The 27,199-nt window shown below is 43.0% G+C and overlaps 1 protein-coding gene across 20 annotated transcripts in view; it reads right to left on the bottom strand.

Moving 5' to 3' along the window:
• Window positions 1–27,199, bottom strand: part of LOC106578665 (protein scribble homolog) — a 131,124-nt gene that overhangs the window by 60,504 nt on the left and 43,421 nt on the right. For all 20 annotated transcript variants that reach the window (XM_082965697.1, XM_014157721.3, XM_014157716.3 and 17 more), the window contains exons 2-5: window positions 7,272–7,389; window positions 3,691–3,769; window positions 2,593–2,682; window positions 2,252–2,308 (exon numbers count right to left, since the gene is read on the bottom strand). In XM_082965697.1, the coding sequence (XP_082821823.1) occupies window positions 2,252–2,308; window positions 2,593–2,682; window positions 3,691–3,769; window positions 7,272–7,389 (344 nt within the window). The remainder of the gene's footprint in view (window positions 1–2,251; window positions 2,309–2,592; window positions 2,683–3,690; window positions 3,770–7,271; window positions 7,390–27,199) is intronic.

Raw genomic sequence — 27,199 nt, 5'->3', positions numbered from 1 at the left:
CTTGAGTGGCCCAGCCAGAGCCCGAACTTGAACCCGATTGAACATCTCTGGAGAGACCTGAAAATAGCTGTGCAGCAACGCTCCCCATCCACCCTGACGGAGCTTGAGAGAACCTGCAGAGAATAATGGGGGAAACTCCCCAAATACAGGTGTGTCAAGCTTGAGGTTGTAATCACTGTTAAATGTTTCAACAAAGTACTGGGTAATTTTTATTTTACATTTAACCTTTATCTAACTAGGTAAGTCAGTTAACCTGTTGGGGCTAGGGGGCAGTATTTTCACGGCTGGATAAAAAAACGTACCCGATTTAATCTGGTTACTAATCCTACCCAGTAACTAGAATATGCATATACTTATTATATATGGATAGAAAACACCCTAAAGTTTCGAAAACTGTTTGAATGGTGTCTGTGAGTATAACAGAACTAATTTGGCAGGCAAAACCCTGAGACATTTTCTGACAGGAAGTGGATACCTGATGTGTTGAATTACCTTTAAGCCTATGCCATTGAAACACACAGGGGTTGATTAATGTTTTGGCACTTACTATTGCTTCCACTAGATGTCACCAGCCTTTACAAAGTGTTTTGAGTCTTTTACTGTGAGATCTGACCGAACAAGAGCCATGGAACGGTGATGGCCGATTAGACTCTGGCGCGCGAGTTCATGTTGGGTACCCTCGTTCCAATACGTTATAAAAGAGAATGCATTCGTCCACCTTGAATATTATTCATGTTCTGGTTAAAAAAGGCACTAATGATTTATGCTATACAACGTTTGACATGTTTGAACGAACGTAAATATATTTTTTCCCCTCGTTCATGACGAGAAGTCCTGCTGGCTTAGATCATGTGCTAACAACACGGATCTTTTTGGATATAAATGATGAGCTTTTTTGAACAAAACTACATTCGTTATGGACCTGGGATTCCGGGAAGTGACATCTGATGAAGAGAATCAAAGGTAATGGATTATTTACATAGTATTTTCGATTTTAGATCTCTCCAACATGGCCGTTTGTCTGTATAGCAAAGCATATTTTTCTGGGCGCAGTGCTCAGATTATTGCAAAGTGTGATTTCCCAGTAAGGTTATTTTTAAATCTGGCAAGTTGATTGCGTTCAAGAGATGTAAATCTATAATTCTTTAAATGACGATATAATATTTTACCAATGTTTTCTAATTTTAATTATTTAATTTGTGGTGCTGACTTGACTGCCGGTTATTGGAGGGAAACGATTTCCTCAACATCAATGCCATAGTAAAACGCTGTTGTTGGATATAAATATGAACTTGATAGAACTAAAAATGCATGCATTGTCTAACATAATGTCCTAGGAGTGTCATCTGATGGAGATTGTAAAAGGTTAGTGCATCATTTTAGCTGGTTTTATGGTTTTGGTGACCCTGTCTTTGAATTGACAAAACATTACACACAGCTATTGTCAATGTACTCTCCTAACATAATCTAACTTTATGCTTTCGCCGTAAAACCTTTTTGAAATCGGACAACGTGGTTAGATTAAGGAGATGTTTATCTTTCAAAGGGTGTAAGATAGTTGTATGTTTGAAAAATTTGAATTTTGACATTTATTTGGTTTCAAATTTGCCGCTCTTGAAATGCACCTGCTGTTGATAGGGTGCACCACGGGTGGCACGCTAGCGTCCCACATAGCCCCAAGAAGTTAAGAACAAATTCTTATTTACAATGACGGCCTACTGGGGAACAGTGGGCCGTCAGGGGCAGAACAACAGTGCCTTGTTCAGGGGCAGAAGAACAGATTTTTACCTTGTCAGCTCGGGGATTCGATCCAGCAACCTTTCAGTTACTGGCCCAACGCTCTAACCACTAGGCTACCTGCCACCCCAAAAAGGGTCTGAATACTTTCCAAAAGCACTGTATTTATAATCTATATATAAATACATCAATAATGTATTTGAAGGTGACTTCTGGACTGTTACAGTCTGGACCAGATAGGCTAACTGATAACCATCACGCCCAATCATTGACACATTCCCACACAGTCACACACATGACAAGCTGGTCATTCAGCAATCACACATTTACAGTATGTCTCTCTCACAACTGTATCCATAGTGAAGAGAGCAAATAATGTTGTTTTCTAGTGAACAGATATACTATAGAGGACTTTATTGTGCTTCAAATCACCAAGGTCTCCTTTCTAGGAAATAACCACCTTCCCTAGCATGGAGGGTGGCTGGGACTATGCCAGGCTGAAGATGGCACTTACGTGGGCAGGGCCTTGAGCAGGTTCTCCCTGAGCTCCAGCGTCACCAGGTTGGCCAGGCTACAGGAGAGAGGGAAGAGAGGACGAGAGAAGAGGAGGAGTTAGTCTGATGGTCCTGGTTAACTTTGCATGGCGATTGGTCTCGTCCAACCGGTCACGCAGTCAGTCTGTCTGAGAGCCCACCGTGTCATGTAATTACGCCTTTACCAAGGTCTGTCATTTTACAGAACGAGGAGGCTGAATGTTTAGAGTAAGAAGGAAACCTGTGTCGGAGATGGTTCAAACACCCATGCATGCAAGGTGGTTGGTCTGCATATTTTGTTGGTTGGTGTGTGTGTACTTACTTTCCTATGTCGTTGGGCAGTGTCTGCAATGAGACGTCGTTAAGTGCCAGGTGGGCGAGCCCTCTGAGCTGAGTGAAACCATCAGGCAACCTGGTGATGAGGACAGAAAGGGAGAGAGGAAAACAGATGGAGAGAAACACAGAAAAGAAAATGGCCCTTTAACACCAGCCCTTGAAGCACTTGGAACAGCTGCCTCATCTGCCTATGGCTTGCATCCCAAATAGCACCCTATTCCCTTCATAGTGCACTTTTTAGTAGTACACTATATAGGGAAAGGGTGCCATTAGGGACGCAGCGTAAGTGGCCAGATCCATCTATCAAAGCACTCACTATCACTATTCCTGCCAACAGTTCCTTTCTTATTCTATAGAAGTAAAAGCAGGGAGATGGTTTGCCTGGCCAAGCATTAAACTTCTACAGTATTCTTAAACGCCATGTTAAAAGGTGCAATGCAGTTGTTTTTTTCTCAATATATTATCATTTCTCAAGCAATAATTTTGATAGGACTATCTGGGAGTGGTCTGAGTGGGGAGCGGACAACTGAAAACTAGCTTATATTAGCAGAGAGGCTTGGAACGCTTTCTTATTGGTCTATTAACTAATTAACCGTGGCGTAACCATGCAGGCCAAAACAGGCTGAAATGTCAGGCAGTCTTTTCAAACAGCTCTTAGACTAAAAGGGCATTATCATCACTTTCACTATATCACAGTATTATTCCAACCGCAGTGTGGAAATATATGTAAAACACAGGAAATCACGCTTTTGACTGTACTGGGCCTTTAATGTAGTTTCAAGGTCAGCGAACAGCATACTGTAGCCTCACAAAGCCTTGTTCTCCTCCAGGTGTTTTGCTCATGTACTGTACATAATCTAATACTGAGAAAGGGCCTGCTCTGAGCCTTTGACACATCTGAGCAACAACTATCTGCACAGTTCATGCACATTTGTTCCATTGTCTTGCGCTGTTTATCTTCAGGCCATTATGGAAAGGAAATAATCACACGGCACACGTATGACAGTGACCTCCCCCATATATCTCAAAGGCATTAACACAAAGGCAACAGCAGAGAGAGGTGGCACTGGACTGATCCACTAACTTGGAGAGGGGGTTTCCACTGAAGTCTGCAATCTCCAATGCCTTGCAGAACTTAATGCTCTCGGGGATCTCAGGAATGTCTGCGGACAGAGACAGAGAGAGATTAGAGAGGGGGAGCACAGTTAGATATATCTATACTGTATACTGCATTTCCTGTCACCTGCTATATGATATGTGCACGAGAGGGGAACGACTATTTCCATTGTGTGTGTGTTGCCTAGATAGTTCCTTAGATCGACACACCTACTGATTCAAGGGTTTTTCTTTATTTGTATTATTTTCTACATTGTAGAATAATAGTGAAGACATAAAAACTATGAAATAACACATGAAATCATGTAGTAGCCAAAAAATGTGTTAAACAAATCAACATATATTTTATATGACATTCTTCAAAGTAGCCACACTTTCATGCTGACCAAACCGGACGCGCACGTGCACTATCGCACTGTTGATTTTGTGCCCGCATGCCAGACACGATTAGGACACGCAGGTTGAAATATCAAAACAAACTCTGAACCAATTATATTAAATTTGGGGACAGGTCGAAAAGCATTAAACATTTAAGGCAACTTAGCTAGCTAGCTTGCTGTTGCTAGCTATTTTTCCTGGGATATAAACATTGGGTTGTTATTTTACCTGAAATGCACAAGGTCCTCTACTCCGACAATTAATCCACAGATAAAACGGTAAACCAAATTCCTCGTCATCTCTCCTCCTTCCTCTGGCTTCTTTTTTACTTCATATGGAGGTTGGCAACCAACTTTAAGGTGCATTACTACAACCGACTGGAGTGTGGACATCAGTTCATCTTTCAATCACCCACGTGGGTATATGCTCCTAAACACCAATGAGGAGATGGCACGTGGGTATATGTTCCTAAACACCAATGAGGAGATGGGAGAGGCCGGACTTGCAGCGCGTTGAGTGTCACAAATATAACCAATTTCTATTTTAGCGCCTGCCGCACGCGAGCAGTGTGGGTGCAATGATTGAATAACGTGTACATTTGCACGCGACGCGAGCAGTGTGGTTAGCATGTTTGCCTTGATGACAGCTTTGCACACTCTTGGTATTCTCTCAACCAGATTCATGAGGTCACCTGGAATGCATTTCAATTAACAGCTGTGCCTAGTTAAAAGTTAATTTGTTTAATTTATTTGCTTCTTAATGCGTTTGAGGCAATCAGTTGTGTTGTGACAAGGTAGGGGTGGTATACAGAAGATAGCCCTATTTGGTAAAAAAACAAGTCCATATTATGGTAAGAACAGCTCAAATAAGAAGAGAGAAACAACAGTCCATCATTACTTTAAGACATGAAAGTCAGTCAATCTGGAACATTTCAAGAACATTGAATGTTTCTTCAAGTGCAGTCGCAAATACCATCAAGCGCAATGAGGAAACTGGCTCTCATGAGGACCGCCACAGGAAAGGAAGACCCAGAGTTAACTCTAATGAACTTATCCTCTGCAGCAGAGGTAACAGCCTCAGAAATTGCAGCCCAAATAAATGCTACAGAGTTCAAGTAACAGACATCTCAACATCAACTGTTCAGAGGAGACTGCGTGAATCAGGCATTCATGGTCGATTTGCTGCAAAGAAACCACTGCTAAAGGACACCAAAAAGAAGATACTTGCTTGGGCCAAGAAACACGACCAATGGACATAAGACCAGTGGAAATCTGTCCTTTGGTCTGATGAGTCCAAATTTGAGAATTTTGGTTACAACCGCCGTGTCTTTGTGAGACGCAGAGTAGGTGAACGGATGAGCTCCGCATGTGTGGTTCCCACCGTGAAGCATGGAGGTGGTGGTGAGATGGTGTGGGGGTGCTTTGCTGGTGACACGGTCTGATTTATTTCAAATTCAAGGCACACTTAACCAGCATGGCTACCGCAACATTCTGCAGCAATACGCCATCACATGTGGTTTGCGGTTAGTGGGACTATCATTTGTTTTTCAACAGGACAATGACCCAACACACCTCCAGACTGTGTAAGGGCTATTTGACCAAGAAGGAGAGTGATGGAGTGCTGCATCAGATGACTTTGACCTCCACAATCACCCAACCTCAACCCAATTGACATGGTTTGGGATGAGTTGGACCGCAGAGTGAAGGAAAAGCACCTAACAAGTGATCAGCATATGTGGGAAACCCAAGACTGTTAAAAAGCATTCACGGTGAAGCTGGTTGAGAGAATGCCAAGAGTGTGCAAAGCTGTCATCAAGGCAAAGGGTGGCTACTTTGAAGAATCTCAAATATAAAATATATTTTGATGTTTAAAATTATTTTGGTTACTACATGATTCCATATGTGTTATTTCATAGTTTTGATGTCTTCACTTTTATTCTACAATGTAGAAAATAGTAAAAATAAAAACCTTTGAATGAGTAGGTGTGTCCAAACTTTTGACTGGTACTGTAAGTATTGAGACCCTTTGCTATGAGACTCGGAAGGTTCACCTTCCAACCGGACAACGACCCTAAGCACACAGCCAAGACAACGCAGGAGTGGATTCGGGATAAGTCTCTGAATGTCCTTGAGTGGCCCAGCCAGAGCCCGGACTTGAACCCGATCTAACATCTCTGGAGAGACCTAAAAATAGCTGTCCAGCAACGCTACCCATCCAACCTGACAGAGCTTTAGAGGATCTGCTGAGAAGAATGGGAGAAACTCCCCAAATACAGGTGTGCAGAGCTTGTAGCGTCATACCCAAGAAGACTTGAGGCTCTAATCGCTGCCAAAGGTGCTTCAACAAAGTACTGAGTAAAGGGTCTGAATACTTATGTAAATGTGGTATTTCAGTTGTTGTTTATTTTATACATTTGCAAACATTTCTAAAAAACAGTTTTCGCTTTGTCATTATGGTGTACTGTGTCTATATTGATGATTGAAAAAAACCATTTTAGAATAAGGCTGAAATGTACAAAAAAAATGTGGAAAGGGTGAAGGGGTCTGAATACTTTCCGAATGTACAGCTGTGTCTGTCCGGAGCTCAGTGGTGCAGCTAGCGCGAGCTGCCGGGACGTAGCCTACCCAGATTATAGTTGATAAAATGTTTCACGTTTGTTGCAGACAGCCAGAGCAATTAAAGAACATGAACAAACCCCCATGCGTAGCCAATGTGTTTCATAAGATATTTATGTATATCAGGATATTTTCTACCCGCAATGTTTTTATTTTATTAAAACACATAGGGTGTGTTTATATATGGAAAAATACGTTTTACATTTCGTCCAATGGATTGGAAAGAACAGATGACTCTCGATCGACTAAGATTTTATTTTGTCGGGGACAGCCCTAGTTTCCATTGGTCTATTAGACTTTTGCCTGCTTGCTTGTATTTTGTTAAGCTCGTCTGCCCATGAATGCAGGTTTATGCTCTAGGTCTTACTTTGTTGGTTCTCTGTAAGGGATGTTTTGCAGCATTTTATATGTATTACTGGGTGGTTAAAATAGGTGTCTGTTTATGCATGCACGTCTGCTGTATGCTGGTTTTGAACCTGGCTTAGACCCCAGCAGAGGGGGCCGCAGACCGCCAGACCACCTGTGTGTGTGTGTGTGTGTGTGCAAGCGCACGTACCGTTTCTGGAAATGTCAAGCTCCACCAGCTGCATGAAGTTGGCCACCTCAGGAGGGAGCCTCTGGATCTCATTGTCACTCAGACCCAGTTTCCGCAGGTTCAGAAGTCTGAAGAAAGGCTAAAGACACAGAGGAACACTGGGTTAGGACAACAAAGCTTTGACAAAGAGCGATTGAGGTGGAAACATGTCAGCTTTTTAATAAATAACAGCATTGAAAAATGACATCACCAAGCCATTTAGTAGCGTAGGTATATCTAAACTCGACTGGGTTAGGACACTTTTCATCTGCATCACATAGCCTATGCTGTACCCAAACATTAAACTCAACATTTGTCAATGAGATCAAAGAGTTGATCGAGGGTGCATGTGAACGCAGAAGGTTGGGATAAATCAACTATGTCGTGCTGTTTGCCAGAAAAGTTAGTGTTGAACTTTTGATGCAGTGCATGCGCACAAGGTGCGATTTATATGAACAATCAGCGCATCTCAATTCCCTCCACTCCATCAAAACACAGTGTAGACATCAGCACACCACGGGTTGCATACACAGAACTACACACATATCCCTGTAGTCTTACCAGGGCAGGCCTACATCTTGCCAAAAATATTTACTTCAATTCCATCAACACGTCCCTAAACCCCTCCTTGTATCACCATGGCAGCGGCAGCCAAAAGAAACAGTGGCTTTGGATAGGAGAGCTCTGCTCGGGCTGTGCTACCAAGTATTTTCACAAGAGGCTGGTTGTTGGATTCAGAACATACCTCCAGCAGGCAAGACCGGGGCAGCTAGGCGGGCAGATGGTGTGTCCTCCGCTGCTAGCTACACAGCCTGGAAGGCTAAACTATGCAGCCATTAACTGTTCAAGCCTCCCACTGCAGCCACAGAGGGCCAGTGTCCTACCCTAGTACACCAGGGCAATGAGGGAATCATAGCAATAACACACTATACACGTTGCCTGACTACGCAATGAAAATGATGTGCGCACATTGCATAGGCAAAAGGCTGTGTTATGATTCTGAAGGGTCAGATAGCAACAATGACAAGAAGATGCCATGTGGGGAATCATAGGTGGCTTGTCTCAGCGAGTTGCATCTTGTTTTTGATACCATGTCTTGTTTTGAGGTGTGTTGACTCATGTCACATCTATGCTAATATGGCTAAAATCCACTAGCTAGCTAACCAACAATTGTAACAATGTATTTGAGAGACAACAAGTATCTTATTGAGTGAATGTATTTATGTTTTCAATAAACATTAAGGCAAAATATAGTTTACATAATCCTATAATTGTAAGTCAACCCTGTCTGTTTCCGGCCTCTCGGAAGCACGCGCATCGGTTTTGCAGGTAAACATCCCAGCCATCTATGGTAGCGGGGCAATGAGGACAAAGTGAGCAAACTCAGATTCTTAAACAGGAATCCATGATTCAGAATCAGAGCGCATTACGAGCCGTCAGAGGACATGAAGCCTGAACCCAAAGTCAACCTAGACAGACACAACTTAGTGACATCTTGGATGCCCTTGAGTGAAAGGCAGATCTTTGTGTGTCACGAAACCCAACAGTTTGACTTGCTTAACGTGAAAATCCCATACATTCCTAACTGGTTCCCACCAATAAAGATGTTTTGCAATTCCACTGCAATATTCCTGTCTCTAGGGGGAAGTTGCATAAACGTTCTGGGGCGTAGAGTAAATCAAGGTCTCCCTTTGTGCTGCAATGTTCCTGTCCGACAGGCAGCAGTGGAGAAGACAAAGACTGTGTCCCAACTGGCACCCTATTCCGTATATAGTGCACTAAGTTTAACCAGGCGCCATTGGGCTATGGTCAATAGTGGAGCACTATATAGGGGAATAGGGTGCCAGTTGGGACACAGCCAATATGACATGCTAGGAGACAGCTCTACAATTACACTGCCAGAGGGACGAAGGATGCCGCAGCTCTGCTCTTCACTGACACACGCTTCCTCTTCTCTTCGTCAGTGTATATTGTATTTGGCTGGGATCGGGTGGTGAGCTGCACTCTCTCCCCGAGGAGTGTTTGTGCGATAGTGAGTGTGTGTATGATAGTGTGTGGCAGAGAGAGAGATGTTGTGGTGGCGTACGGTGGCTCTGTCAGGTGACTGGTATCAGGAAGAGAAAATAGGAGCCAGGGGACTGGCTGAATCCCAAATCAGCCCCTTCCCCTCGCCCCTTGAGCTGGGACAATAAACCGAAAATTGTCAACACCGACCACTTACCGCAGGCATTTTACTGATATCGTTCATTTTGATAAGTAGCCTATACTAGAGAAATGATTGTTAACTGACAGCTACAATTATCAAACTAGTAGCAGTTTAAAGGATTATTATTAACTAAATTACAGTGGTGCACACGGTTACAAACTTGTCGTTCTATGTAGTGCTATAGCAATACGGATTATCGCCCAAAGCTGAGGGAGTGACAATGGAGGGTGTAGGGACTAATTAGACCCTCCTATAGCCACTTTGACCTAGCCAGCAATGCTGCTGGCTTCAGAGCGAAGTGGAATCCCATAAGGCACAGCGTTATTTGAGTTTACCTTTGTTTTATTATTTAAAAGTGGAACATGAATTGCATGCGTCTTGAAGTTGATAGCAAGTTGGTAGGGGCGAGCGCCCAAAGAAAGCAGCCGCACACCGATGGCACAAGCGTTTACCCTAGAGCAGGGGGACCTCCACACACACACACACACAACACAGGTGCGCACGCACACACCTAACCTGTACCCCTTGACATTGACTCGGTATCGGTACCCCTGTATTGTTACATTGTTACTTTTTATTTTATTTTTTACTTTAGTTTATTTAGTAAATATTTCTTGAACTGCATTGTTGGTTAAGGGCTTGTAAGTAAGCATTTCACTGTAAGTTCTACACCTGTTGTATTCGGCGCATATGACAAATAATATTTGATTTGACACACAGAGGTCTTCAAGTTCAGGGTGGTTTTCTGCCAACCAGACAGACATTCAGCAGGAGTCAAGTAAGTTCATGGGCAGAGACAGAGACATTTGTTTAAGCATTCCCATACCAACCACTCGAGTTAGGAAAACAACCGGAGACACCAAAACAGAGAGAAGGGGGGTGGGAACTTCTCCATGCGAGACCATACCCATTTAGATTCAATTCTCAATACATTCCCCTTCCCTTCTCTCAGAGGCTTTGTCCAAAATGGCACCCTATTTCATTAAGAGCTTTTATTTTGAACCGAGCCATAGTGGCTCTGGTCAAAAATAGTGTACTACATACGGACTAGGGGTTCAATTTGGGACACAACCAGTGTCTGCAGCGCTCAGTGACAGCAGGCCATGTAATACAATCAGTCCTCTGAATGGATGATTATGCCCCACTGACAAAGACGGCCATTCAGTCTGCTGCAGAGTGGCTAGTCAGGATTGACCATGTCAACTTTTGTGCTATGGTGATTATGTATCATTAACGATGGTATCACACACTATTGGCAAAACATAAACAAATCAATTCTGCTTAACCACCATTGGGGTATAGCGCCAAATCGCATGCTACAACTGGAAGAATCATGACAAAAGATAATGTTGTTGAAAGCCTGGGCAGAGGCTAAGTGCAGGCAAATCTTTTTGAATATTCCTTTTTGGTTGAGCTTCAGGATGGAACAGGTGTGTGTGTGTGTGTGTGTGTGTGTGTGTGTGTGTGTGTGTGTGTGTGTGTGTGTCGTGCACATGATGGAGCAAAGTGACACTGAACCGATGAGGAACGGGCTCTCATACCGTTGGGAGTTAGGCTATAAATCATGGGCTCGAGAGAAACAAAGTTGACCTTCAGAACTGGATAATAATTGCTTTATTTGCCTCATCCTCCTCTCTTAATAAGCCATTGTTTGTTCTATCTTTCATAAAGCTGTGATTGAGATTAGCCTATGCCTTTCATTCTTGTTCTTTCTTTAAAGCGGCAACTTTAGGACAACAGTACCTTCTTAGGCTATTAGAACAGTGGTTCTTCCTTTAAAGTTGTGTCGTACTGCAGCACAGCTTGCGGGCTGCGGCAAAATGCTATGGCACGTTATATACAGTTGAAGTGGGAAGTTTACATACACTTAGGTTGGAGTCATTAAAACTAGTTTTTCAACCACTCCACAAATTTCTGGTTAATAAACTATAGTTTTGGCAAGTCGGTTAGGACATCTACTTTGTGCATGACACGTAATTTTTCGAAACAATTGTTTACAGCATCTTCACAAGGTTCTTTGCTGTTGTTCTGGGATTGATTTGCACTTTTCGCACCAAAGTACGTTCATCTCTAGGAGACAGAACGCGTCTCCTTCCTGAGTGGTATGACGGCTGCGTGGTCCCATGGTGTTTATACTTGCGTACTATTGTTTGTACAGATGAACGTGGTACATTCAGGCGCTTGGAAATTGCTCCCAAGGATGAACCAGACCTGTGGAGGTCTGCAATTTTTTTTCTGAGGTCTTGGCTGATTTCTTTTGATTTTCTAGTGATGTCAAGCAAAGAGGCACTGAGTTTGAAGGTAGGCCTTGAAATACATCCACAGGTACACCTCCAATTGACTGAAATGATGTCAATTAGCCTATCAGAAGCTTCTAAAGCCATGACAATTTTCGGGAATTTTCCAAGCTGTTTAAAGGCACAGTTAAACTAAGTTATGTGAACTTCTGACCCACTAGAATTGTGATACAGTAAACTATAAGTGAAATAATCTGTCTGTAAACAATTGTTGGAAAAATTACTTGTGTTTGCACAAAGTAGATGTCCTAACTGACTTGCCAAAACTAAATTTGTGGAGTAGTTGAAAAACAAGTTTTAATGACTCCAACCTAAGTGTATGTAAACTTCTGACTTCAACTGGACATACATAAAATTGACCAGAAATACAGTGAAGACATTGTTAATATTGTAAATGACTATTGTAGCTGGAAACAGCAGATTCTTTATGGAATATCTACATAGGAGTACAGAGGCCCATTATCAGCAACCATCACTCCTGTGTTTCAATGTGTTGTGTTAGCTAATCCAAGTTTATCATTTTAAAAGGCTACTTGATCATTAGAAAACCCTTTTGCAATTATGTTTGCACAGCCTAGAAGGCCAGCATCCCGGAGTCGCCTCTTCACTGTTGACGTTGAGACTGGTGTTTTGCTTGTACTATTTAATGAAACTGCCAGTTAAGGACTTGTGAGGCGTCTGTTTCTCAAACTAAACACTCCAATGTACTTGTCCTCTTGCTCTGTTGTGCTCTGAGGCCTCCCACTCCCTTTTCTATTCTGGTTAGAGCCAGTTTGCGCTCTTCTGTGAAAGTAGTAGTACACAGTGTTGTTCGAGATCTTCCGGTTTTTGGCAATTTCTAGCATGGAATAGCCTTCATTTTTCAGAACAAGAATAGACTGACGAGTTTCACAAGAAAGTACTTTGTTTCTGGAGATTTTGAGCCTGTAATCGAACCCACAAATGTTGATGCTCCAGATACTCAACTAGTCTAAAGAAAGCCAGTTTTATTGCTCCTTTAATAAGCACGTCCTGCAGGCCCCGGCATGGATCAAAGCTGGCGAAACATTCAATGACGTCATCCTCACAGAGTAATCTACCACGGCACTTGAGCAATTTGTAAAAAATTGCTACAGAAAAAAAGATCAAGCAATCCGAGTCCCAAGCATCCCTTCAAACTCCATGTGTGGGGAACATTTCTCGGCAGGGATCAGGCCCATAGGCTACTATTCAGGGATTTTTCAGCCCTGCATGGATTTCTTTCTTAAGCTTAAAATGTATATATATTTTTTTAATTCATGTTGGGCTATTCAAACAACTTTTTCGAGCCCAGTCCTATTCATATTGAATGGAGAGACAATGGAATAGTTAAGGAGTGTTTGTTATAAATAATTAATAGATTAAGCCTATAAGGCCCATGCATCCGACAGAGCGAGCAAAACAAGATTTTCTGACAGGACATTTAGTGCTTTTTTGGTGGGATTTTCCACTCTGTCTAGCCTACATTTCTATCTTGTGTTCTTTAGGCCTATATAACATATGCTATTTATTGAAATAGGCTATAGCAGATAGGAATAGGCAGATTACTCGGAATACTGCCTTGCCATGCGCTTCCCAACTCAGTCAAGTTCAAATAGGCTCAACTATCATCTGTCACGTCTCAATGTCTGTCAATAGTCTTCGATAGACGACACTATTGTAATATCGCCTGAACCTAGCGGCCAGCTTGCACATCAAACTCCCAGCCCTGAGTCAAGTCAGAGAACATGAAATGGGAAAAAGTATTTTCTAGTACAGGTTAACCTGGTCTACTACCTAATCTTGTCCAATACGAACACACATTTTTGTGTTCTGTGGCTCTGATTTAGCCATATTAGTGTGCCAATGTCTGGACAACAATCCATGAAAAGGTACACCCCAAACATCCCTCCTCCGTCCCCTGCAGTCACACACACACACACCACACACACACACACACACACACACACACACACCTCTTTACGTAAATCAAATACAACAACTCTGTACGTGTGTGGTACCCTAACTCCGTCAGTAGGGCAAGCCGGCACAGTGAGAACCAGCAAGCTACATTTCCTTGGCGAGTGGGGCCTTCTTTTACCCACACCCTCGTAAGTGATGTTTTTGCTCACAGAAGGGAGTGAGGGTGGAAGGGAGTGAGGGTGGAAGGGAGTGAGGGGTGGGTAGAACTGGGAGGGGAGAGAGAGGATGTGTTTAGTTATGGGGGAAGAAATATCAATATATATTGGGTACTAATATGTTTTATTCATTCATACATTTTTTGCTAGGTAGCATTAGCTAGCTCTAGTCGGCTATACCTGCGCCAAAACGAAGGTATTTTTCATCCTATAACTTGTTCTTAATCTTCTTTATAAATACGGAGCCAATATGTTTTCAGAACTTTCATTTACATGACTGATATAAACTCGTTTTCTCATGGCTCCCTCTTGTCCCTCTGCAGCAGATATGCTGAGTAATATGCTAGGAACATCGGCTTGCAATGAAACCACAGTATTGAAAATGCATACAGAATCGTGAGAATCTTAATACATTCCATATCGGCACCTAAGTATGGTGATATGGTATCCTGAGGTGCCCTTGATGTGCTCTCGCGCAGCAGAGGGCACTGTGGCACAACAGTCCACTCTGGGGTAAAGCGCCCCTGAATTCCCTTGGTACAAATCTAGACTCAGCTTCACCTCAAACCTAATCTTAACCATTAGTAGGGATAATGCTAAACTGACCCACGATCATGGTCTAGGGGCAACTTCACCCTAGTTTTAAACCAGGCCAGATTCACATCCTCACTTTGCCAGGAGAGGTAGGCCTAGATGAGCCTCATGAAGTCAGTCCAACAAAAAAGCTGATGCCACTGATGTTGAAATGCCACCAGTGTGTGTGTGCGGCTACGTGACAGACATGCGGGCTCTGGGAGGGTCCTATCTGCACTTCAAACAGAAACATAGCTACAGTCTGTGCCCCGCTTACTGACACCCCTCTCAGGGGCACAGTCTGTGTGTGTGTGTGTGAGAGAGAGAGGGCGTTTCCTTGCCCTCAGAGACTAATTCCTTGAGGGCAGCCATAGAACACAGTTGATTTCATTTGAGCGTGTGTGTATTTAGCCTGGGTTTTCCTACTGCAGATGGACATAAAACGTTCAGAGCTGCATGAGCAATTATTTATCCGTCAGTACACATACAGCTTGCACTGTTTACAGAGGCTTATCACTGAGGGCGGTTAGGCTAGCTAGTAGCTACGATAGGTGAGGCACTGAGTGGAGAACTGTTAATGTGAATGTCTATGTGTACGAGAGTCAGTTCATGTTTTAGTGTGTGTTTATGTGTGCTGGAACAAAGCTGTAAACCCACAGGGAGAAATGAGTGTGTGCGTGTTTGTGTCCTGTGAATGCAAGGCCCATAGCCTAATGAGGAAGTCGGGGAGCAGCCACTACCCCAAAGACAACAGTGTTGCACAGAGGACATGCACGTGTGTCTATGTCAGTATGTTGACTATCACAGTCGTTTCCAAGCACAAATTGGGAGCCTGTTAGAAGATACCCTTCACCTGGGATGTATTCATTAGTGCACCCAGAATTAAAACAGTTTTGAAACAGAAAACATAAAAACAAGAGTGACCTATTGAACAAATTCAGTCAGTCCCTCCCCGTTTTGGTCCATTTGTTTCCTTTTGGTTCTTAGTGATCAGGCCCCAGACACAAGGGGAATACCCCAGAGTGCCTTTCACAACCCTAAACAAAAGTCATCCACAAGTAACAGGGTAAAGAGAGTTAGAGAGATATGGAGTGAGAGATGGAGCGACAGAGTAAGTTATGTATGTTGAGCAAAGGTGCGTTGCTGAACTGAAGCTCCATGGACAGAGGCGTCAGTGTTCCAATCAAGTGACTTCATTTATCCTCCGGCTGCTGTCCAATCAAACCCTTACACACAGAGCTCCAGTGGCCTGTAATGTACAAAAGACCAATGAAAAACCCAGACAGGTCTACAGCATGCTGTGGTTACCCTAAATGTATGGATTGTTGCCCGAAAGTTTCAAATCTAGAGAAACCCAAACTCACTGTTGAGCCCAGATTTGCAATCAACATCATTGAGGGGAAAAACCATAGAGATAGATAAATTCAGCAAAAAAAGAAACATCCTCTCACTGTCAACTGTGTTCATTTTCAGCAAACTTAACGTGTAAACTTAATGTGTAAATATTTGTAAGAACATAACAAAATTCAACAACAGACAAACTGAACAAGTTCCACAGACATGTGACTAACATAAATGGAATAATGTGTCCCTGAACAAAGGGGGGGGGGGGTCAAAATCAAAAGTAAAAGTCAGTATCTGGTGTGGCCACCAGCTGCATTAAGTAGTGCAGTGCATCTCCTCCTCATGCACTGCACCATATTTGCCAGTTCTTGCTGTGAGATGTTACCACACTCTTCCACCAAGGCACTTGCAAGTTCCCGGACATTTCTGGGGGGAATGGCCCTAGCCCTCACTCTCCAATCCAACAGGTCCCAGACGTGCTCAATGGGATTGAGAACCGGGGTCTTCTGTCTTGCAGGAAATCAAGCACAGAATGAGCAGTATGGCTGGTGGCATTGTCATACTGGAGGGTCATGTCAGGATGAGCCTGCAGGAAGGGTACCACATGAGGGAGGAGGATGTCTTCCCTGTAACGCACAGCATTGAGATTGCCTGCAATAACAACAAGCTCAGTCTGATGATGCTGTGACACACCGCCCAGACCATGACGGACCCTCCACCTCCAAATCGATCCCGCTCCAGAGTACAGGCCTCAGTGTAACGTTTATTCCTTCGACGATAAACACAAATCCGACCATCACCGCTGGTGGGACAAAACCGCGACTCGTCAGTGAAGAGCACTTTTTGCCAGTCCTGTCTGGTCCAGTGTCGGTGGGTTTGTGCCCACAGGCGACGTTGTTGCTGGTGATGTCTGGTGAGGACCTGCCTTTACAACAGGCCTACAAGCCCTCAGTCCAGCCTCTCTCAGCCTATTGCGGACAGTCTGAGCACTGATTGAGGGATTGTGCGTTCCTGGTGTAATTGTTGTTGTTGCCATCCTGTACCATGCCCACAGGTGTGATGTTCGGATGTACTAATCCTGTGCAGGTGTAGTTACACGTGGTCTGCCACTGCGAGGACGATCAGCTGTCCGTCCTGTCTCCCTGTAGCGCCGTCTTAGGCGTCTCACAGTACGGACATTGCAATTTATTTCCCTGGCCACATCTGCAGTCCTCAAGCCTCCTTGCAGCATGCCTGAGGCACGTTCACGCAGATGAGCAAGGACCCTGGGCATCTTTCTTTTGGTGTTTTTCAGAGTCAGTAGAAAGGCCTCTTTAGTGTCCTAAGTTTTCATAACTGTGACCTTAATTGCCTACCGTCTGTAAGCTGTTAGTGTCTTAACGACCGTTTCACAAGTGCATGTTCATTAATTATTTATGGGTCAGTGAACAAGCATGGGAAACCGTGTTTAAACCATTCACAATGAAGAAGTTATCTTTGAAAGACAGGGTCCTGAAAAGGGGCCGTTTTTTTCTGAGTATAGATTAATCTCTATGGATTAACTAGGAGATCAAGTGGGGCACAATTCATAGAAAGGACACCTTTTCAAGCTGAGAATTACATTGCATTAATATTATCCCTCACTCTCCGTTCCTCTTTTTCATCGGGGAGTGGACTGCACACTACATGGTGTGGTCTCTATTCACTCTGCTCCGTCTCCTAGTTAACCCAGTGCCAAACACTGCTCCACTACTGCCGATCCCATCCTAACCACACACACACCTGGGGTGGGTGGCAGAGGGAGGGAGGCAGGGGAACAAATGCTTTTGTGATGGCCTCTTCTTTCAGGACCCTCGCTGAATGGGAGAGCAAATAGAAAAGCAGCTCTGGGAGGATTTGGTTGAGTGAGTAACTTGGCCAGTCACTTGAATAGGAGGCCCCATGTCATGACAGCACTCAATGTTCCCTCAAAAACATTTTCGGCACAAAGCAAAACTTCAGGTCTGCTGTGCGCAAACTTGAATGTTGTGAAAATTCGGTGCAACTTCCAGTGCGCGTTTACTGTGAACACTGAGGCTGTACCCGCTTTAAGTTACAGTTTTAACAGTGGCCAAGTAGGCTACTGTGGCTATTTGATAACAATGTTGGCTTACCAGAGTGGCATACCATCAAAAACATCCCACAACACTTTAACATGGAAATAGCTGTTCTATCATTCAGCCTACTGTAGCAGCCAATGTGTGGTGTTCAATGTAGGCCTTGACCTGTTAACCTTCAGACAAGGAGGAGACTAAAAATGTTGTTTGATTCAAGAAACCACTTTACAAAATAGAATGCATTATTCCAATAGCATTATTACAGAGAATCTGACAAATTATGCAACCCTCTGCCTATTGGTTACTTAGCTTATATAAGCCGGTCTCAAAATACAACACTACCCCTTTTAAGAAAAATAAAGACTCCTAGAAATGTACAAGCTTTGTGCTCTCGTAGGATGCAATCACTCCCCTATTGCGGACTACAAATGATCTATAACTGGTCTAATAACTCACTAACAAGCAAAAGATATGAACACGTGCTTACACGCAGCTCTCGCTATGATCTCAAAACAAGTGCATCTACTCACGACCACTCATGCTGTAAACACAGTCCTGTTCAAAGTAAATGGCACAGATCCATATATGGCAATGGTCTATTTGCATATACCTACTGTTTGTACCTTAGCTGTATTCATTGACAGCGTCTCTCTAGTCATGGTTTTAAACGTTTTGAAATATCATAGTATCAACTTTATTGTAGCTTTCTTTTATGCCTGTTACGTTACTGCAGACACGGTAATCTGAGTTATGCGATTGGCCAGCAGTAGGCGTACAGTGCACTTGATTAGCTCTCTGGGCCTGCCAGGAAGGTAGAGTTTGTACCTTCAGACACATGCAATGGTTCAAAACGGCAACAGTTCGACCTAGCCGGCGCGCAGGGCAGCTGAAATCGGGTGCACCTACCGCGAGCAGCCCAAGACCCCCAAAAATTATATTAACACAAGGCTTTATCATTGGGTTTTTAACAGAAATGTTTGGCGATGGACTTGGAATGCCTTGGAGATGGACCAGTCGATCGGTTGGTGACCACAGCGATAGTTTGCTGTAACTGCACTAGTATTTTTCCTTCATAGCTTGTTCTCCATCTTTTTAAATAGGGAGCCAGTTTTCAGCCATTTTATTTCTGTGAGACTTTTTCCTGTTTGTCCTGTTTTGCCTTTTGCCTCGGGCACCTTCACAAATCAGCTTTGGATGTGCGGTAGATTCTGCCTAATTTCTATGACTGATCAAAACTCATTCTCATGGCTCTCTCTTGTCCCTCTGCAGCAGATATATGGTGAGCAATACATATAGAATCGTGAGAATCGCAATACATAGCATATCGGCACCTAAGTATTGTGATTATAACGGATCGTGAGGTCCCAGCCCTACTAGAATGGTACTAACTGGGAAATAACAAAGAGGAACACTGTCTCTGAAAGAAACTCAACAGGTGTCTGAAACTCATGTGAATGCATGGGTGTGCCCCAAATGGCATACCATATTCCTTACATAGTGCACAACTTCTTACCAGAGCACTATGGCACGTGGTCAAAAATAGTGTACTATAAAGGGAATAGGGGTGCCTTTGGACGCTCACCATGTGTCCTCTCTCTTTAGTCCAATATCTCAATCATGTGTTTGAGTTAAATTAAGTTGATACATGATCCATAATCAACAAGAATGCTATAATAGAAGAGGCATTGCCAACGCCTGTCTGTAGCGTGATAGTGGAGTAACAGGGGGTTAAATAGTTCCACTGCTGTGCGCCCCTCCCCTCACTCCACAGGGAATGAAACCAAAAGCCCCAGCTACACATCAATGAAGACACCCTACCGATCCACCACCCCTCCTCCTCCTCTCACTCCCTGGCCTACCTCCTCCACCTCACTCTCTCCTTTCCCTCAATTTTACTTGGGCTTTAGGGACAAAGGGTGAGCGGACAGCACCATACAGAGCAGTCTGTCACAGGGCGGCCCACTCTCTTCCCTCCCACCGGTTGAGCTGGGGGATTCCTCCATTGTTCAGAGAGGGCAGGAGGAGTGGGGGGGGAGAATGGTCTGGAAGTGGAGGGATGAGGGGGACTTGAAAGACAGCTTGGAGGACAAAAAGGAAAGCATGACTAAGAAGAGGAGAGGGATAGAGAGGAGAGAGGGCAAGAGAGAGGAATGGTGGATTATTAATGAAGAGAGGAAGGTAAACAATGGGGTTCCCACAGGGGACCTGCTCTCTGGTCATGCTGCTTAGCATTTGTTTTGAACCCTACACCATGACTAAACACAAAATATGCCTACATGTTTTTTCCTTACCACAACACAATCTGCCCGAGGAAAACTGAACTCTAGCGTCATATTTAAAAAGTATATCAGAGGAGGACAGCTGATGAATAATCTTATTCGTTATGATCTAAAAGGCTAAACTGAACCAAGATCAACACTCCTACTCTGAGAAGCTTTATGGATTCGGGCCCCAGTCTGATCGGGTTGTGGTCAGGAAAAACAGTAACACGTCGGTGCTCCATGAGGTCCCCCATCTTGGTCTGTGCTAAGTGGTTCAGCCCAAGGCTAAATCCCTCCCATGTTGACAGTGTTCAGTGGTTTAGTCTGGCCTGCTAGTGACATCACCTCTATTAACCTAACCGTTCCTCTGCCTCAAACCTCAACCAACCTCCCCCCACACACACACACACACTCCCTGTGTGTCAGTAAGTGCAGGTGTGTGTATCTAATCTACTGTACACATGGGTCCACAAACAAACCTGTTCTATTTGTTAACACAATACGGCATGTGCATGTCATTTAAGACAGCGTATGTTAATCACATTAGCCATGTCACACATCGTGCACCTCGGCACGCGATCCTCAGGCTGCACAAACTGAACGTGGCCACAGAGGGCAATCAGGCCACACACACACAGTTTGTACTAAGGATGTAACGATTCACATCGGTCCCCGGTCCAAATGTTTAAGATGAGTGCATCGGTCTGCGGGACCCCAAACAGATCTAAATATAGCACGAGTCGGTCAGAAAATCTATTAAAAGTTCAGAAAATACCTCATATTTTGTGACAACTAATGCGTCCTCTCCTTCAGTGTCGAACTAAGCATTGTAACTGTGTTGACAGTCATTCATCGACAAGTAATTCCGCATGCCGAACAACCCATGCAATACCAGCAGCCTAGTCAAACTGCGTACTGTGGTGCGCTGCTTGCAACGCTGACCAACACCTTCAGCATTCAAATGTTTGTCAAATGGCTAGTTAGTTGAGTGACTAATTTAACTTGCTAGGTTGTTATCAAATGCGCTGTTAAATTGTGTTTGACCAGAATAAAGTAGCCTAAGTTACAGCCCGAGACAACTCATCTGGCCATAGCCTACCTGCTGATCGTTACATTGCATAGGTTAGATTCCATTTTTATTAGCAATAGTTTTGGTAGTTTTGCGTTAAAGCATCCGTGTATATGGTCATTTTTTTTTAGGTACACAAGGTAAACTTGATGATTTCATAACAAGGACAGCAATCGCTTTTGCTACCCACAATGCACCTTCGAAGCGGGAGGAGAAGAAACGTTCACTCCATAAAAACTTACAAACGGTCTAAACCATTCGATGAAATCCAAAATTGTGATATATATTCATCGGCTATGTCATAGCTAATTTTAAGAGAAATATTCATACACTACTAGCTCAAACATTTTGAATCTGCAAAAATGACAAATTAGCGGGTGATGGTGATTTCTGATTAAAAGTGGGGGGACAAAAAGCAAACATTAGCCCCCTTATAGTGCGGTGGTAAATTCCCAGTTTCCCTTATGGCTCAGTTCAGGTGCCCACACACTCACACACACGAGAAGTCAGCTCAGACCACTCCAGCTCATAGGCCTAGCTTGAGAGCTCCATCAGCAGCGGATTTAAATTTAGAATGGAAAATGAATGTGTTTATACAAAATTGTTAGTGCATCGAATTGTATCGTATCGCATCGATTTGTTCCTCTAGTCAAACAGAATCGTTTCAAACTATCGTTCCTGTATCGTATTGGAGCCCATGTATCTAGATGTGTAAAATCGTCTTGGAAGGGAAAGAAGCACATCCCCAGTCTGTACATTGTGTGTGTCTACACAATGTGTGTTACTGTGTGACTTCAAGTTTAGCACAGGTAAGTAGTAGGCCTTGTACACAGAACTTCTTTCAGGCCACCTGAAGTGGTTAGCTAGCTGGACCACACCGAGAGCTGCCTGGGTGATTGTGGTTACAGCTGCAACTGCCCTCTGGCTAGCACCTGTCCCGTAAGTCCCCTTTGATCTCTGCCAAATCACCCAGTCATGAGTCAACACAACACAGAGCCAAGTACAAAAGTCAGCAGCACTTGCACTACCTGCAGGGGACATACTAATACAGACAGATACTCCGTTGTCATGGCGGTGGAGAAAGCAGGAATGCAAACTGGTGAGTGCCCAAAAAGGTGACACTTTTTTTTTGCACTGAAAAATTAAAAAAAATCCCTGCTAGAGGGAAATGCAGGTTAACTAATTAAACAACAAAGAATTTGATCAGTCTGTGTATAACAAAGTGGTTAATGTGAACCTTCCACACAGCTAAAAATGGTAAGGAAAGCAATCAAATGTTATTTGTTGCCTAGACTTTACTGCAAATGACACTCATTTGGGCCGGCAGGTAGCCTAGTGGTTAGAGCGTTGGACTAGTAACCGAAAGGTTGCAAGATGAAATCCCCGAGCTGGCAAGGTAAAAATCTGTCGTTCTGCCCCTGAACAAGGCAGTTAAACCACTGTTCCTAGGCCGTCATTGAGAATAAGAATTTGTTCTTAACTGACTTGCCTTGTTAAATAAAGCTAAAATAAAATGTCTTGAGAAAAAAACAATACACTAATATTGCAGTTAGCCATGACAGAACGCTTGTGACCACACACAAATCTAAATATTGCACTTGGGAAAAAAACTTCTTAAATTAGAAATTAGAAATAGAATGAAACATACAGGCATTATATTTTTGCTCTATTATAGTGACCACTATAGTAGACATCCAGTGCACAAGGCTACATGTGTGCAACAATAACGTTCACTGAGTAAAAAATTAAGTCATCCCCCCTCACTCACACACAAGTGTTACTGTCAAGTTCAACACAACAAAAGCAATATCTTTGGGCTAAACTGCACGCTATTACATTGTACACTTTCTGCCTGTGGACATCTGCTCTACAATGTGCCAGCACAGCATTAGACCCTTTGTTGACATAATTTCTCTCTTTCAGGCAGAAGGTACACCTGGCATACCCCCTTCATCCACTGACGTTTTGAAAAAGTGAGAAATAGGGAAAGTGTGTTGTGTTCCGTTGACCTCGATAGTGGCATCCAGCTTAAGCCAGGCCCTGCTACACCAGATCCCTGAATCCACTGGTTTAACAAGCAACGCCTAATTTTCACCTAATTCTCTCCTTCTGAAAATTAACCACCTACTGGAGAGCAAAAACATTAGTTCATAGATTAGTTAACATTTCACACAAATTGCCAGAGTCCAGTAAGCAACAGTAACGTTAACTTTATAACTTGAGAAACGACAAGTCGTCGTATACCAGTTAACTTCTCTAGGGTAGGGGGCAGTATTTTCACGGCCGGATGAAAAACGTACCCAAATAAAATGGCCTACTACTCGGGGCCCAGGAACTACAATATGCATATTATTAGTAGATTTGGATAGAAAACACTCTGAAGTTTCTAAAACTGTTTGAATGGTGTCCGAGTATAACAGAACGCATATGGCAGGCAAAAACCTGAGAAAAATCTAACCCGGAAGTGGGAAGTCTGGTGCTTGTAGTCCTTTCAAGTCATTGCCTATCGAACACACAGTGACTTAGGGTTCATTTTGCACTTCCTAAGGCTTCCAATAGATGTCAGTCTTTAGAAAGTTGTTTGAGGCATCTATGATGAACAGAGAGCGAACAGAGGAAGTTGTTGACTCAGGAAAGCAAATTAGTTCATCGGCGTGCATTCACGTGAGAGTTAGTTGTGTTCCAAAACGTTTTTCAAGACACTGGAATCGTCCAGTTGGAATATTATTGAAGTTCTAAGTTAAAAAGGCCCTAAAGATTGATGCTATACAACGTTTGACATGTTTGAACGAACGGAAATATAACTTTTTTTTACTTTTCGTCGTGACATTTTGGCCGCGCTTCCTACACTTGGAGTAGGTTACTGAACGCGGAAACAACAAGGAGTGATTTGGACATAAATTATGGACTTTATCAAACAAAACATTTATTGTGGACCTGGGATTCCTGGAAGTGCCTTCTGATGAAGATCAAAGGTAAGTGAATATTTCTAATGCTATTTATGATTTTAGATGACTCCAAAATGGCGGGTATCTGTATTGCCTAGTGTATTTTTCTGAGCGCAGTACTCAGATTATTGCAAAGTGTGCGTTCCCCGTGAAGCTTTTTTGAAATCTGTCACAGCGGTTGCATAAAGGAGATGTTCATCTATAATTCTTTGAATAACTGTTTAATATTTTATCAACGTTTATGATGAGTATTTTTGTAAATTGTTGTGCTGATTCACCGGTAGTATTGGAGGCAAAATATTTTCTGAACATCACGCGCCAATATAAAAGGCTGTTTTTATCAACTTGATCGAACAAAAAAATGCATGTATTGTGTAACATGATGACCTAGGAGTGTCATCTGATGAAGATCGTCAAAGGTTAGTGCATAATTTTAGCTGATTTTCTGGTATTTGTGATGCCTATCCTTGCTAGGAAAATGGCTGTGGTTTTTCTTGTGTTGGAACTGTCCTAACATAATCTAACTTCATGCTTTCGCCGTAAAGCCTTTTTGAAATCGGACAACGTGGTTACATTAAGGAGACGTGCATCTTTAAAATGGTGTAAAATAGTCGTGTGTTTGAGAACTTTGAATTATGACATTTTGTGGTTTTGAATTTGGCGCTCTGATTTTTCACTGGCTGTTGAATAGCGTCCCACCTGCCCAAGAGAGGTTAATACTATAGCAAATTGGTTAGGTTACTAACGCTAGCTAGTTGTCTGTCTGACTATTAGCCAGCTAATTTTCACACCATAAAGTCAGTCATTTCATCACGAAGTTGGCTAATGTTGCTCAACATTTCTCTGGCTGGTTAACGGAGAATTCGATCCAACTAACAGTAGCAAGATACAGTTGAAGTCGGAAGTTTACATACACTTAGATTGGAGTCATTAAAACTCGTTTTTCAACCACTCCACAAATTTCTTGTTAACAAATTATAGTTTTGGGAAGTCGGTTAGGGCATCTACTTTGTGCATGAGACAAGTAATCTTTCCAACAATTGTTTACAGACTATTTCACTTATAATTCACTGTATCACAATTCCAGTAGGTCGGAAATTTACATACGCTAAGTTGACTGTGCCTTTAAACAGCTTGGAAAATTCCAGAAAACGATATCATGGCTTTAGAAGCTTCTGATAGGCTTATTGACAACATTTGAGTCAATTGGAGGTATATCTGTGGATGTATTTCAAGGCCTACCTTCAAACTCAGTGCCTCTCTGCTGACATAATGGGAAATCAAAAGAAATCAGCCAAGATCTCAGGAAAAAAAATCTGGTTCATCCTTGGGAGCAATTTCCAAATGCCTGAAGGTGCCACGTTCATCGGTACAAACAATAGTACGCAAGTATAAACACCATGGGACCACGCAGCCGTCATACCGCTCAGGAAGGAGACGCGTTCTGTCTCAGAGATGAACGTACTTTGGTGCAAAAAGTGCAAATCAATCCCAGAACAGCAGCAAAGGACCTTGTGAAGATAATGAAGGAAATAGGTACAAAAGTATCTATATCCACAGTAAAACGAGTCCTATATCGACATAACCTGAAAGGCCACTCAGCAAGGAAGAAGCCACTGCTCCAAAACCACCATAAAAAAAGCCAGACTACGGTTTGCAACTGCGCATGGGGACAAAGATCATACTTTTTGGAGAAATGTCCTCTGGTCTGATGAAACACAAATAGAACTGTTTGGCCATAATGACCATACATTATGTTTGGAGAAAAGAGAGGGACGCTTGCAAGACGAAGAATATCATCCCAACCGTGAAGCACGGGTGTGGCAGCAACATGTTGTGGGGGTGCTTTGGTGCAGGAGGGACTGGTGCACTTCACAAAATAGATGGCTTCATGAGGAAGCAAAATTATGTTGATATATTGAAGCAACATCTCAAGACATCAGTCAGGAAGTTAAAGCTTGGTTGCAAATGGGTCTTCCAAATGGACAATGACCCCAAGCATACTTCCAAAGTTGTGGCAAAATAGCTTAAGGACAACAAAGTCAAGGTATTGGAGTGGCCATCATAAAGCCCTGACCTCAATCCTGTAGAAAATTTGTGGGCAGGTTTGAAAAGGGGTGTGCGCGCAAGAAGGCCTACAAACCTGACTCAGTTACACCAGCTTTGTCAGGAGGAATGGGCCAAAATTCACCCAACTTATTGTGGGAAGCTTGTGGAAGGCTACCCAAAACTTTTGACCCAAGTTAAACAATTTAAAAGGCAATGCTACCAAATACTAATTGAGTGTATGTAAACTTCTGACCCACTGGGAATGTGATGAAAGAAATAAAAGCTGAAATAAATCACTCTACTATTATTCTGACATTTCACATTCTTAAAATAAAGTGGTGATCCTAACTGATCAAAGACAGGACATTTTTACTAGGATTAAATGTCAGGAATTGTGACAAACTGAGTTTAAATGTATTTGGCTAAGGTGTATGTAAACTTCAGACTTCAACTGTACTTAACAATGGTAACAATTTTTGTTCCACCACACTTGCTCCCTCACCTCAAACGTATCAAATGCCATTTTTTTTTGTTACAGCTCATTTAGTATGCTTCATCAACTTCTCACCCCTGTCTCCGTGGTGAAGCTCCTCATCCACCTCTTTGTTATTGTTCAGGGGACGCTGTAACTGGCAAACTGCCTTTCCACTCTCCGATATCTTTCCAGAGCGCGCACTGATGCTGTAACTAGCAAGTTGGTTGTCTTTATTCTCTTCAGTCGGGTGTTGCATTCTGTTGTTATGTGAACGATTGGCTGAGACTTGGATACAGCCAGTATTGCTCCAAATGCGCATCACTTGTTCGCTTACAGCCAGTAGTGAACCAAAGCCCCCACACCAAAACGTTTCTCAACGGATCAACACGAATTGTGGATGGTTACCTATTTTGGATTCAAAACGGCGAATTTAGCTGAAAAGGTGACTAATTTGCATCCCTGAGAAAGAGAAACCAGT

Source organism: Salmo salar, chromosome 19 (genome assembly GCF_965601325.2).
Source record: "Salmo salar chromosome 19, fSalSal1, whole genome shotgun sequence".
Classification (NCBI taxonomy): Eukaryota; Metazoa; Chordata; class Actinopteri; order Salmoniformes; family Salmonidae; genus Salmo; species Salmo salar.
Note: the sequence above shows the minus strand (reverse complement) of the source record. Positions and strands in the feature narration are given on the sequence as shown.